General features: G+C 38.3%; 1 protein-coding gene and 1 long non-coding RNA gene across 2 annotated transcripts; both read right to left on the bottom strand.

The window, feature by feature from the left end:
• Nucleotides 1-1043: 1043 nt before the first annotated feature.
• Nucleotides 1044-7202, bottom strand: LOC309697539 (G2/M phase-specific E3 ubiquitin-protein ligase-like). Its single transcript, XM_082519512.1, has 7 exons — nt 6903-7202; nt 6324-6419; nt 5488-5798; nt 4179-4360; nt 3610-3779; nt 2792-3006; nt 1044-2281 (listed from the first exon to the last, which is right to left on the bottom strand). Exons 1-7 carry the CDS (start codon nt 7190-7192, stop codon nt 2049-2051), a joined length of 1497 nt encoding a protein of 498 aa, XP_082375638.1. The 5' UTR covers nt 7193-7202; the 3' UTR covers nt 1044-2048.
• A 3732-nt stretch (nt 7203-10934) lies between these two features.
• On the bottom strand, nt 10935-11293 carry LOC309696573. The gene is made up of 2 exons (XR_014273546.1): nt 11136-11293; nt 10935-11042 (listed from the first exon to the last, which is right to left on the bottom strand). It is a non-coding gene; the product is annotated as an uncharacterized lncRNA (long non-coding RNA).
• Between the last annotated feature and the right edge of the window lie 4534 nt (nt 11294-15827).

Below are 15827 nucleotides of genomic sequence, written 5' to 3' on the forward strand. Positions count from 1 at the left end.
GCTGCATTACCTACATGAGATGCTGCACAGATAACAGAGCATCAACTGCTATGCAACTTTTCCAGAGTGCCGTTGATCTCTTTGGCCTCCCACAACGTGTCAGGGGTGATGCTGGCAGTGAGAATATTGATATTGCACGGTTTATGATTGAACATCGAGGGCCAAACAGAGGAAGCTTTATGGTTGGACGAAGTGTGCATAATCAAAGAATTGAAAGATTGTGGGGTGAACTAAACAGAGTTGTGTCAGCATACTTTAAAGACCTTTTCCTCTTTATGGAAAATGTTGGGATTTTAGATAGCACTGATCCATTTCATATTAGGGCTCTTCACCATGTATATCTTCCAAGAATTAACAGATCTGTGGATGAATTTGTAAATCAGTGGAACCATCACAGCTTAAGGACAATGGAAAATCACTCCCCGCTGCAGCTGTGGACTGTTGGAATGTTGCAACTTCCTCAGCATCACAGACCGCTCAGTCAAGTGCACTTCAGACATCGTTCTTACCATCACCAGCAGTTGACGGCTGACTTGAGGCAGATCGACCCCTTGAGTGACGATGGAAATCATGGGATAGAAGTTTTTTTGACAGCATGCCGCATGCTTCAGTTAAGTTATTAGTAAATTTGTTTGTGTTAATTAAAAAATTAATTTGAGTGCCAGACACTAAAAATTGTGAAATATCATGATACTGAAAAGGGTCCAAGACTATTATTTAGGTAAAAGAAAGGTAAGATAAAAAGACTGGTTTTATCTTCATATTCACTTGTGCCATTTAAATCATAAAAGTAGACAAATAAAGTGTTTAGACTACACTTTTCTTTCATGACAAACCATACTTGTCACAGTACAAAATGTTACAGTATATGTTACATATGATTGTATGATGTACTAATGTATCTGTTAATAAACAGGAATTATGATTCATTCATTAAATAAAATATGTTATACATTTTAAACTCTTTAAACTTTTTTTAAAGACACAAATTACATAAAAAGTAGAAACACAGAACACTTTATTTGTGTATTTCCAGTACCCATAGGAAGGAAATAATATTCTGCAGTAATAGGGCTGGTCTTAAAAAAACAAAATGAAAGAGGAAAAAAAACCCAAACAATCTACAATGAGCCTGTGTTATCAAGTAGTATAGTAAAATATGCAAACAAAATCCTTAAAACACTCCCTGCAAACCAGGTTATGTTTATTATCATTATCATTATTATTGTTTATAATACTTTGATAATATATAATAATTTGATAAGATTGTAATGTCATATAGTGTGATATAATGTTCATATTTCAACCTGTAACATAACCAGGTTTGACCTAACCAATGTCTGTCACATTTATAGACAACTTTGCTGCCAGTGTTGGAGATACTGTCTTTCTACCTTTTAGTATGTAGGGTTACTGTAATACTTTTCAAAACTTTACCAAAACCTAACAAAAACATTTTTAAACCTGTGAGTTAAGCTAAAAGTTAAATGATATTAATACAAAGTTCTGTGTAAAGCATAAATGTTCAAATGGGACACTGAAATAAAGCTTAACTCATCTCATTTGAAAATTCACATTATGTGGAATAGTTGAACACAGGAAGCATTTGAGAAAACTTAATTCTATATAACAATGAGATTGTGGCATATTATTTTGCTCACTGCAGGGGTGCTAAATAATGTAATGTTACTATGGGTCATACCAGAGACAAAACATGCCATATAAGCAGGAAAACAAATTAACTACAATCAAAAAACAAAAAAATGCCCCACATGTATAAACTGAAACAAAATTATTCTATCCATTCTCTTCGGCTTATCAAATCCATGTCTGATTTGAAAGTAGTGTGCACTGCATGAACTGGTATTTAAGCTGTAATTTGAAAGACACACATGAAGCTTATTTAGGCTATACAGTCCTACTGCTGTCCAGGGTGTACTCTGATGCGGGGTTAACAACATTAACAAAAACAAGAAAATAAAAAATGCATATGCAAAATAGAAAAAAACCCAAATCCTCATCATGTCACCAATCCTTAAGAAAACACATCATGCTCTTCCAAATCCTGGTGAATTCCGTATTGCAAAATCCATGTCTGATTTGAAAGTAGTGTACACTGCATGAACTGGTATACGAAGGATATTTTCACAAGTATTGGCCACTGGAAATCTGCAGTTAGTGACGAACTCAAGGCTTGGCTTTGGAGAAAAACCCAGGGCTGGTATGCTGTCACATCCAGTGCAGAAAACAAGAATATCTTCCAAAGAGACATCATTTTCAACTATAAGATAGAAAAATACAAAATCATAATGATATTCTGACTAAGACTACTGATGTACAGATACATTAAATTACCAAAAGATTAAATCAAAAGTGAAACATGTATATATTTTTAAAAGTAAGCTGTAATTTGAAAGACACACATGAAGCTTATTTAGGCTATACAGTGAAACCACAATGTCAAAAAAAGAAGTTAGTGGAGACCACAACATATTAAATGTACGTGGATGCAGCAATAGCCTATTATTTGTACTCAGTATACAGGATTGGTAATAATTTATTTATTTAGTTATCCTCCTATTTATCCTGTTATTTATTTATCCTGTTAATACACTGAAGTCAAACTGAAATCACATTTGGATACAATGTTCTTTGTAAACCCAGCACTTGCATCAGTACTATCTATCTACCTTTTTTGTTATGGCATCTATGTCTGTAATTTCATGATGCTGCTGCACAAAAGTGAGAATTTTGATTTATGGTCAAACAATGTGCCAAGTAGTAAACTCACATTCTGCCTCCTGAAGATAGTCTTGCCAGAAAGCCAGGGTCCGGCACTCATCTTGAAATGCATTACTCCCTCGTTCGGAGTGAATGATCTGGAATAGATTCTCCATATCAGTTGCTCTGAGAGCCATTCCAGCTTTCACGAAAAGGCACTTCATCTGAAGAGGGTATGTCTGTAGAGCATCTAGGACACCTAGAGACCTCAAGCCATCTCTGAACCTAGCCAAAATAAAACAAAATCAAATTGTATTTTATATTACTATTATTATATTTGTATTTGATTGGATTTGGAACCTGTATCATAACAAGAGGTTTTGAGGTTTTATCAAGAGACATTTCTGAACTAATTACATTTTACTTTCCTGTGGATTGCTGTATCAGAGGTGAAGAACATTTTTCCCCTTACAGGGCCAGACTGTGTTAGATACAGATAAAGAATGCCTATACATGGAACAACTGAGCTGAAATATGATACACAGGGACCTGTCATGAATTGGAGTAAAAGTGACAAATTGCTTTCAAATACATCTGGTCTCTTGTTCCATTGGCATACCTTTTCTGTCAGTCTACAATCAACCCAAATGCTACTCAATTTGAATCTATTTTTATTTACATATTTAAACACATGCCTACATCGGCACAGATACGTTTTATGTGAATTTTAATTTCATGAATGAAAGATATCTGTTTTGTTATGAACTGTACTAGCATGGAGCGCTACAGACCTGTACCACCCAAACAGGCTAATACCCGTTTCACAACACAGTGACTTTAGTTTGACAGGCTTAATTTTTTACCATTACAGTATGTGTTTAGACATACCTTTCAAAAGGTGCACGGGTCCGTTGAAGGACATACCAGTGAGCCAGATCCAAAGCAGTTTCTTGTTTGTTTTGAAGTGTTATGCAAACATTGTGACCAGCAAGACTGATCAAGCTGGCTGCCTGTGCAACTGCATCTTGCAGCTGTAGATCATTCTCGGCCTGTATGATCTAAAAACAATATGAGGAAATTATAAAATGAATTATTTGACTCTACTATTTAGTAGAACATACAAAACTAATAGCTTCAGTGTTTAATTAGTACATTAACCCTATGAAACCCCATAACCGATCAGGAGGCTGAGGTATAAGTTATTAAGCTGGAAAACAAGTGCAATCATTAAATTCTGAAAACTGAAACTTGGAGTTTCTTGGGCAGTAACCAACAGAACCATAACCTGCCACACACATTTTTAGTTCTTCCTTCTTGTAGCCATTAAAATGTTTGATCTTTTACTAGAAAGGTGCAGGACTCGGGCAAGAAAAATTAGGGAAGTGTTAGTAAAAATGTTGGACAAGCAAAAAAAGACCTACAATGAAATTGAAAGAACCAAAGGAAAATATGCTCACCGACTGCACTTGTGACCTTGTTTCCTCATCAGTAATATGATCAGTGCTGACTTTTACATTGTCTGGACCCTTTTGAAGACACTCATAGAAGAGTTCAGACAAGAAACATGGACTCTGTCCCCCGTGGGCAATTGACATTGCCATGATCTGGCCAGCATAGTAGTATCCATTATCTTTCATTGCTGTTAACAAATAAAATAAAACATCATCTCAAAAGCTTGCATCATTATTTTTGTTACTGTGGCATTTTTTATAGTACAAGTTACCAAATATTATTTCTGAAAAAAATATTGCCCATACAGTTGCACCCATAATAGTTTGGATAATAACAAAATCATCTTAATTTTGCTGTGCACCACCACCTTGGATTTTAATACCAAACAATCAAGATGATACTAAAGTGCAATTCCTTCGAGGTATTTTATTAAAAAATGGCACCAGCTGATTAGGAATTACAGTCAATTTTATACATTATCCACCATTTTTAAAGATGGTTGCTTTAGACAAGTGATTGAAAGCTAACACCATTTTATGTATTATTTTTAATACAAGGATTAAAATTCTTTACAATTCTTTACAGCCTTACAGTCAGATCAGGTAACTGAGCTGGCTTGTTATGCTTTGGGTTATTATCAATTTACACTGTCCAATCAATTTAGCATTTGCATTTGGCTGAATCTGAACAGATTGCCCTTTACACTTCACAAATCACCAGTGCTATCATTGACAACAGTAGTGGCTTGGTTCTATGGCAGCTACTCATGCCCGTGTCATAACACTGCTTCCACCATGTGTGACTTAAGCTATTCTTTTCTTTACTATGCTTTTCTCCTTCCATCATTTTGGTTAATCTTGGTGTCATCTGTCCATATCTTCATAGTAGTATAGCATAGTTCTTTTAGATGTTTTCTGGCAAAGTCCTTCCAGTTATTTACTATTGCACCTTGTTGTAAAACATCTGTGTTTCCATTCATAAGTGCATCTCTTGATTGTTGAATTACACCATATCAGTCATTTGAATAATTACTTTTGAGAAATGAGAGAGCATGTATAAAAATGACCAGAATTTCTAAATATGTAGTACTGTTTCAAACCTTTCAACTAAAGCAGACAATCTTCCCTTCAGTCAATCTAGGTTTAATTTTTTAAAATCCTCTGTGGTGGTACAAAAATTCTGTCATTGCCAAAAAAATGTGTTTAGTTAACTGTATGAGATACTAAACTCGTACATGTAATCACAAACCAATTGATGTATAATGTATTGATGTAAAATAAATCAAATGGCAACAATTAATAAAATCATAAGTACCTTTAGAATTGCACGTAAGAACTTTAGCATTGGGTGGACCTTCAAAGATGCCAAGTTTGTCCTTGACTTCACAGAGGCAAAGTCGGAAGAACTCCCGAGTAGGTCCTCCATTGTCAACAGCACCCTCAGATATTCCATAGTCATCAGTAAACTTCACATCTATTTTTTTCTCTGGTGAAAAATTGGATCTGCCCATGGCTCTGGATGCTCCATCCCACACATTTCGCCTTATGATGTTGAAGCGTACAGTGCTGTCATTATTTACTCTAGTAACAATCTGCTCCAAGATTCTCTCTAAGCTCTGGACGTCACTGAAACATACACACACACACAAAAAAAAACAGTAAAGAAATATACTAGTCTCAATGGCAATAACCCACCAACAGAATAATGATGTACCATTCTTAAGACTGTAATTGATATTTAACAAAAAAGAGATACAAATCAAGAATGTTTGTGATAATGGAAAAAAGATTAAGTTTAAGTTAAACTAAGTTTACATTTTTATCTTGTCATAAATACACTAGTATTTATAAATAGTATAAATACACTATATAAATACAAGCAGAACAAGAAAAACAACAAGATCCAACACTGACAACCAACCTCCATTCAAAAAAGTAAAAATAAACCAAAACATATATCAAGTAAAATATAAGTAATCTGATAGCCTTGGTAATCTTCAAATGACAACAGAAATCACAGGTTGCAGTTCGTAGTTTGCTTATTCAAACTGATCCAAAACTAGACAGTAGATGACTCCTTTTCCGCAACAAACATAAAATAATGGTTAATATGTTGACCTTTCAACATGTAAAAGTTTGTGTTGTACTGACCTTTCACTTGCACTTGAGTCTAAAGACCTTGAAATGGCTTCTTGGAGGTCGGGGTCATCTGACAGGTATTCTTCCTCAAACAGGCCAAGATATGTACTGCAAAGCCAGAATGTTTTGTAAATTATTTAGTTAAATTACATATAAATGATGTTGACAGAATTACATTATCACAATACATAGATTGGCCTCAGCATTATTAAAGTTGTGTGGGATCATCTTGACAGAGAACAGAACAAAAAGCCTGGAAAACTATTCCTGAACCATGCTTAAAGAAATTCAATAAAAAGAAGACATCACCATCAAGAAAGCTTGGTTAAGAGAGTTCAAGCTATGTTGAAGACTAAAGTAGCTCATATCACATTTTGAATTTTAAGCTCATTAAAATTCTACAAGTTTTGTTCTACTCTAATATACTGCGCTTCCATGTCTGTTTGTAGACAGAATTTTGTAGACTTCAGTAAATCACTGCGCTTCTTTCCTATTTTTCCAGCAAAATACAAAGAAAGCAGGGGTGGGTCATGACTTTTGCACAATATAGCTCAAAAGATTAAAAGATACAAACATGTACAAAACACATACCTGTAGGATGTGCTGGATAAACTTGGCTGGGTAGGTCCATTGGACACACTGGAGGTGTTACTAGAGAAGACACGTGTGTCACCAGTAACACTGGCAGAAGAACCCACTGATAAGCCAGGTGTGTTGTAACTGACAAAGGCAGATGTTCCACTGGAGTAAGGCTCATCCTCATCAGTAGCAACGACAGCAGGATTGGTGGACATTGTGAGGGTGTCAGCAGAGATGGAAGATTCAACAGTACAAACATCTTGGGTAGCAACGCACCAGATGACCTCATCATCAACAGACATGGACTGTGCGTTAACAATGGCAATGGCTGAGGGAACTTCTTTAGAAATTTCAACTGTGAGAACACAAAGAACAGGAGTTTAACTTTTGAATAACATCTAATCACATTTATAGCTTTTGCTTTTCATGTATTTAGGGGTACATTTCTTCCTGCTCAAAATATTAAACTAAATTTAAATATGATTTTAACAAAGACTTGACACTTAGCTAAAGACACAATGCCTAAGATGACTAAGTAACAGACACTGAACCAACTTAATTTACAGTTTTATTTGGAGCGACTTTTAGATAGGAATATTTACCGCATTTGTCAGAATTCAACGTTTCTGTGAAATCCTGCCTGCTTGTATGGCTACTCTCTCCATCAGAATATGTCTGTAAATTAAAACAGATAATACATTTCATTATACTGACAACAAAATGTCATAATAAATATTAGTAATATGTTTATGTATTATGTATTAAAACATAATACAAGTGACAATGTTTAAGGGAGTTTAAAATCCATCTTTGCCTTTTTCACTCTCATTTTATGAAAATACATACATTTGCTGAAATGATCAGGATTACTTACTGATTCATTGTCCTCACATAAGATGACCTTGTCAGGTCTGACATAAATTGACTTCTGATGAAACAGTTTTTTCACAAGGTCTCCATTCAAAGTCTGTTTGGAAGTGAGTGATGGCTCAACTAGTTTGGTGTGGCATGCCAGCAAAATCTGTAGCCTAGGGGAGGAAGAAAACATAGTGTATATGAAATTTTTGTTAAGGCTAACAGACTACAATACAATACAATACATTAAAAGGCTTAATTTTTGTTAACTCTAAAAGATATCAATCCAGTCATCTGATCGGTGCTCCCAGATCCTTTTTGGAAATACCCAAAGTTGACCTTTAATAGTATAATAATCTAAGTAACAAAAAATATATTTTTTTTTATAAAAAAGGATCTAATGCTTACCTGCATCCTTCAACAACTGGCTGGAAGGCAGTCCTTATTGCCTGCATTACTTTGTCTGAGTCCCAGTCACAGCTAAACTCCAGTGCAGATTTTATATGTCCATTTTCAAAAAGCCAAGCTTTTTTGTTACGCCTTGGCACATGTGTAGTTAGATGGTCTGGCAAGAGAATCACTTCTTTGGTGAAAGACTGAGCCACAGAATGTGACCTGCTTAGTTGTGCTGGAAACCTAATGGAGGATAAAGGCAAATTAAACATTTCTGCATGTTATATTACACTTCTCTGATCAATGAAGTACATTTAATTAAAAAAATACACCATGCTGTACACATGTCTAATCTGCATTAATAAACACCCTCTAGCCCCATGGTAGCTAGGATAGGCTCTTGGAATCCTGAATTGGATAAGTGGAAGAGAATGGATGGATGAATGGATGGATAGATGATGGAAGATAGTGGGATGGATGGGTGGAGAAACTTAACAATCACATAAACAAATGTCTTCAATTCACGGAGTACTTTTTGTTGCTTTAAAAAAGGTTTCATTAAATTATATACTGCCAACAACTATGTATTGTAACAACTGATGTGCTTTGCTTTTACACAATGTTTGCAGATTAAGCTTACGGGACGTGAAATATTATAGAAATGTTTCCACAATTAAACAAATTAACTGTTGTGCACAGTTTAGTCTCCACGTCCACACGCTGTCAGTCTATCGCACAGTTTTTTTGTTTTGTTTTTTTGTGATATTTTTGTTTACTTAGCTTCGTCGAGCAATTGAAACCTACGGGCTATTACTAACCTTCCACTAGTAATTTCAGTGCATTTAGTTCTGTTCTTACCTCTTCTGCCTTGGGCCCTTTCGAGTAAAAGGTCTAAGATTGTAGATGGGACCTGTTGTGGGGCACTCCTGTGATGTGGAAGGCACGTTCTCTATAACGTTAGCTGGATAGCCAGGGGTTATCTGACCGGAGAGGTTCACTGCATTTGGTCTTCCACGATGAAAAAGTGAATAAATTTCTTCATCAGTAGTACGATGCGGTACACTAGTACAAATATTAGGTTGGCCAGAACATGCATTTGCCAAGGTGTTAATTAGCTCCTCATTACTTAGAATTTGAGCCACAAAATTCCGTGCGGACTGGCTCATAGTGCCATTCCTCGCAGGTACAAACAAGGAAAACACTAGATGGCGCAAGCACCTCCGTGACGTCAAGCTTCATTCTATATATTCAGAAGATCATTCTATATATTCAAGTTTCATTCTATATATTCAGAAGATCATTCTATATATTCAAGTTTCATTTCATATATTCAGAAGATCATTCTATATATTCAAGTTTCATTCTATATATTCAGAAGATCATTCTATATATTCAAGTTTCATTCTATATATTCAAGTTTCATTCTATATATTCCAGTTTCATTCTATATATTCAGAAGATCGTTCTATATATTCAAGTTTCATTTCATATATTCAGAAGATCGTTCTATATATTCAAGTTTCATTCTATATATTCAAGTTTCATTCTATATATTCAGAAGATCGTTCTATATATTCAAGTTTCATTTCATATATTCAGAAGATCATTCTATATATTCAAGTTTCATTCTATATATTCAAGTTTCATTCTATATATTCAGAAGATCGTTCTATATATTCAAGTTTCATTCTATATATTCAGAAGATCATTCTATATATTCAAGTTTCATTTCATATATTCAGAAGATCATTCTATATATTCAAGTTTCATTCTATATATTCAAGTTTCATTCTATATATTCAAGTTTCATTCTATATATTCAGAAGATCATTCTATATATTCAAGTTTCATTTCATATATTCAGAAGATCATTCTATATATTCAAGTTTCATTCTATATATTCAAGTTTCATTCTATATATTCAGAAGATCGTTCTATATATTCAAGTTTCATTCTATATATTCAAGTTTCATTCTATATATTCAAGTTTCATTTCATATATTCAGAAGATCATTCTATATATTCAAGTTTCATTTCATATATTCAGAAGATCATTCTATATATTCAAGTTTCATTTCATATATTCAGAAGATCATTCTATATATTCAGAAGATCATTCTATATATTCAAGTTTCATTCTATATATTCAGACTTTGGTTGGAATATATATAATATTTTCCTAAAGGGCATTCCATAATATACATATATATATATATATATACACATATATATATACATATATACATATATAAATATATACATATACACATATATATATATACACATATATATACACATATACACATATATACACACACATATATATATATATATATATATATATATATATATATATGGGTAATTCCTGCGAGGTAAGGAATGCGCAAATGTCGTATCATATCACAGGCTGTTAAAGTAATACAGTCTGACCCGATTATTTTTGTTGTTTATACATCATTTGTTGCGGGTCATTTCTCCATTCTTTATGTTGAACTGAGTGCACGTTTTTGTGAGATTTATTTATTGGGAGGAGAGGAAACAAAATGGGAGCATAGTTAGCTAACTCTGTTGTTGCTTTCCCGTTTAGATTTTGTGCTGATTGCCCACGACATTAAAAAGAGAGCATTCTAACCATTGCCTTTTTGTTGTGAATGCAGGTATGTGACTGTGCCACACTGTTTAGAGAATTTACATTGTTTCATGTACAGCTGTTACGTAAGGCCCAAAATGGCCTCCGTACAAGAAAGTAGTAGCTCTAATATTGACCAGTAACGAACCACCACACGCACACTGTAATGGGTTACACAAGATTTATTTGTTCTTTCTCCGGTAAAACTACTGGCTGAAGACACAACTCTGGCCAGGAATCCAAGGCCCAAAGCCACCGCGGTCAGGGTTGTTAGCCTGGTTACAAACAGGGGAAAGGTGGTCACTTGGAAGAACAAGCAGCCAAAACGTATCAATCCTGCAGCTTCCTCAAAAAGGCTTGCCACCCACCTTTTCAGGCCTGACTTCGTTCGAGGCTGGGTCTCCACATCACATCCTGGGAGCTGGAACTTCCCCAAAACTTGTCCAGTTTCCTTGTCAGGGGCACAGAGAGTCTCCAGTCCAGTGTTTGTTTTCCTGCCTTCCAGCACATCCACTCACATCCCAACATCCTCAGTTTATTTTAAAAGCAAAACCAGGCCAGGTTAAAAATCTTTTCCATTAAAATGTGCACACTTCATCCTGGATCTTCGAGGCTTCCCTGCTTCACCAGTGTCCTACTAAAAAAAACAACGACAACCCCTACTTCCTGTTTCCTCTCCCCTTTATAGAGAAGGGCTCCAATCCTCCCCTATCAGCTGCTCCCTGTATTCAACTCCAAATAGCTGGCAGCTGGACTAGAGTAGAATCTCCACTCCCACATGGGTGTCGCCCACACCTCACATCAAACACAAACAAACACCAAAGCATGCAATTAATACAAAACAAAATCTAAAGAAATGCCTACCCAAAAGCTTAGTGGGGGATTCTCTCCATCCTTTTCCACCATGCTATACTCTGTAACACACACCCCAACTTTTTCCTAGCCTGTCCTCGGGCACTCTACTAACTATATCGAGATGGGGGTTTCCCAAAATTTTCACGGGCAGATCCCCTTAGACCCTCCTGAATTGCAGGGGCAGACTGGTAGGAGGGGGGATAGTGATCTGACCCTGGCCTCTGCTGTGCCATGCTCCATAGAAGCAACCACTGATCTGAGACTGTTGCTATGTCATGCGTGGCTGTCGTCTCTGGTTCTGGGGTGCCATCTCCTGTTTTATAGTCATCTGAAGGTAGGAAAGTACATATGCGCAGGCGATTGCGATGAACCACTCTAACAGGACCATCTTTACCTTCCGGCCGAATTCTGTAAACTGGGTCTGTAGGGTTTGGCTGACCGACTATAATTTGGATCTCTTCCTCCCAGTGTGCTGCCAATTTACCTTGTCCATCCCTTCTTGTTGTATGGACTAAAACCCTTTCTCCTGGGAGCAATGGAGCTGCCCTAGCTCCAACATCATACCTGCCCTTCATCCGGCTTGCAGCCTTCTGACTGCTCTTCTCCACCATTTGGTATGCCAGCCTCAAGCGCTCATGATGTCTCTTAACCCACTCTTGGGTGGTTGTTGGCTCTGTGGATCTCTTCATCCCCATAGACAGCTCAACTGGCAGACGAGCATTCCATCCAAACATCAAGTAGTGGGGGGTATAACCTGTAGATGCATGGACAGAATTGTTATAGGCCTGGAGCAGTTCTGGTAAGTATTGCACCCACCGAGTTCGCTTCTCTTCCTCTAGGGTGGACAACATGTTTATTAATGTCTGGTTGAAACGTTCGCAGGCCCCATTGCCCTGAGGGTGATAGGCAGTGGTTCGACTTTTCTGGCAATTATAATACTGGCAGAGTTCTTTTATGAGGGCGGACTCAAAGTTGGTGCCTTGGTCCGAGTGCAGTTGTTCTGGACATCCAATTGGCTGAATAATGTGTTTCAACAACATCTTAGCTGTGGTTGAAGCAGTCTGATCCCTGGTAGGTATTGCCCAAGCGTACTTTGTAAACACATCAGTAGCAACCAAAATGTACTGGTATGAGTCTGCCGGTCTACTTAGTGTAAGGAAATCAACCGCCACAATTTGGAGAGGTGCGTGTGTCAAAACAGGAATAAGCGGGGCCTTACCGTCACCACGGCCTTTATGACGTACACACCGTTCACAGGATGCTGTCCAGTCACGCACTCTCTTCTCCATTTGAAGCCAGTAAAAACTACGGCGCAACATTGAGAGTGTCTTTGCCACCCCCAGATGACCATTCCTTTCATGGAAAGCCTTCCATGTTAATTGCTGTTCCTGCAAAGGAACAAGGATTTGATAATAAGCCTCATATGTGTTGGAATCCACTCCCCTGCGGACCAACACACCCTCCAACAGCTCCAGCCGTGACCATTGTCTCATGTAATTTAAGACTGCAGTAGACTCCTGACGTCTCTCCTCCCCCGATGGTGTCCTTCCTTGGGCCATATAATGTCTCACTCTATACAACGTGGGGTCCTGCTCCTGTAAGCTTTTCCAGTGTCCTGGATCCCAATCAATGTTCACAGCCTGAACCCGTGCTCCTTCACCCACCCTCTGTGGGGACACCAGATCTTGGGGTTGCACCTGTAATGGCATTCTAGACAGAACATCAGCATTCACATTTTCCTGGCCGGGCCGGTACTTGATATCAAATTGATAATTTGCAAGTTGCGCTACCCACCGTTGCTCCACTGCGCCCACTTTTGCAGTCGATAAATGGACCAATGGATTATTGTCAGTATAAACTGTAAACAGAGACCCCCATAGATAGTCTTTAAATTTCTCAGTCACCGCCCATTTCAGAGCGAGCAGCTCCAATTTAAAGGAGCTATAGTTTGCATCATCTCTTTCTGTGGGTGCTAAGCTTCTGCTAGCATAGGCTATCACACATTCTTTCCCATCTTGTACTTGAGAAAGTACTGCACCAAGGCCCACTTTACTGGCATCCGTGTAGAGCCGAAAGGGTAATCTGAAATCAGCAAAAGCTAAAATAGGCGCCTCTAGCAGTTTCTGCTTCAGAAGATCAAAGGACTGTTGACAATTCTCATCCCAGTTTATGGGAATATTCTGTTTTTTATTCTTAGGTACTCCCACCAGCAATGAGTTAAGAGGCCTAGCAACACTTGCAAATCCTGCAATGAACCGCCGATAGTAACCGGCAAAGCCCAAAAAGGAACGCACCTGATGAATAGTCTGCGGGGCCGGCCACTTCTGTACAGCGGCAATCTTATCAGGGTCCGGAGCCACACCCTCACTGTTCACCAGGTGACCCAGGAACTTCACCTGCTGCTGGAAAAGAACACATTTATCAGGTCACAACTTCAGCCCATAGCTCTTCAATCTTGTAAACACTGCTTGCAGATGCTCTAGATGGCTGTTGAAATCCGGTGAGTATACTATCACATCATCCAGATATACAAAAGCAGACTCTGTGATTTGACTTCCCAAGCAACTTTGCATCAACCTTTGGAATGTTGCTGGGGCATTACACAAACCAAAAGGCATTCTTTCAAATTCATACAAGCCAAAAGGAGTACAAAATGCAGTCTTTTCTCTGTCAGCTTCGGAAACTTTCACTTGCCAATACCCACTTGCTAGATCAAGAGTGGAGTAGTATTTTGATTTAGTCAGCATCGTCAAGGTCTCTTCAATTCTAGGTAGTGGATGGGCATCTTTATGTGTCACTGCATTTAACTTGCGGTAATCCACACAAAATCTCAATTCCCCATTTTTTTTCCGTACCAGGACAATGGGTGCTGCCCAGGGACTTGTACTCTCCCTCACCACCCCTGATCGAATCATATTATTCAGCAACTCTCGCACTTCCTGATACATTTTAGGGGGAATTGGCCTGTACCGCTCTCTAATGGGAGGTGCCATACCTGTCGGGATAGAGTGCGTGATTACATCTGTGTTGCCATAATCCTCTTCGTCGGCAGCAAACACATCGCCCCATTTCCTCAAGAGACCATTTAACTTTTCTTGCTCCTCTATGGATAGGTTTGACTTCCCTTGTGTCATAACTTCAATATGAGGAGCTTTACCAGGTGGTTCCGAGCTCACCTGGTGTACACCAACTTCAACAATACCTGGCCTGGTTTGCTCAAAAGTAACTTCAAAAGGCTCCTGAATGTCAACATTTTCCGTGGAGAATGTAGCAAGGGCCTCGTAACGTCGTAACGTGATAGGAAAAGGGTTGAGGTTCCTTACTTTGATGGGGACTCAGCCTCTACGGACAATTCCTAGGGATCGAGCAACAGCAACTGTACTAGGCCCTTCCAGTGGCTCCACCAAAATACATTGTCCTTTCCTCAGTGTCTGTGGGGCCCTGGCCCAAATCACCTGCTCGCTGTGCTCAGGGACCATCACCGGATGGCGATAAGCTGGTCAAAGGGTCCCTACCTGTTGTACAGGGGCAGCTGCCTGAATTCTCTGACAGTCCTGAAAAGCGGATGCCCACGCTTGTTGAGTGTCTACAGTTGAGCCAACAGGCCAGGTCTGGGTCTGTATCTGAGGTTTCGAGAAAAGCATATCCCAGCATGGAACGATGATATTCATACCTAAGATAGGTAATGCATTAGGATTATTGGGATCATCCTTTGAAATCACAATTCCCATATCCTTCAAAGTAATGCCTCCCACCTGTACTTCAGCTAGCACATAGCCCACATAAGGAATAGCCAATCCATTTGCTGCCTTCAGCTTTAACCAATTGAGATCGCTTTCTTTTCCTGGCTCCTACTCACCAAACAATCTCCTAAAACAGGCTTGTGCCATTAATGTTACATTAGACCCAGTATATAGCAAAAATGTCACTTCCTTACCATCAACGAATACCTCTACTTGACGGCATGTCCCTAGAAATTGAGAGTGATTTAACTGGGCTGGACCACTGTCATCCTTTCCAGTCACCTGGCCCATAGTGACTGGATTTACTCATTTAAAGCCATCTGAGATGGAGTGCCCCGACACTCTCTTACCATGTGTCCACTGGCTCCACACTTACTACAGATGGGCTGCCCTTGTTCATCCCACTTATGCCGTGGTCGTTCCACCTACCGTGAGATTTGCTTTGTCGCTGGGGGTGGCTCA

This window comes from Aulonocara stuartgranti (genome assembly GCF_965226115.1).
Source record: "Aulonocara stuartgranti genome assembly, chromosome: 20".
Classification (NCBI taxonomy): domain Eukaryota; kingdom Metazoa; phylum Chordata; class Actinopteri; order Cichliformes; family Cichlidae; genus Aulonocara; species Aulonocara stuartgranti.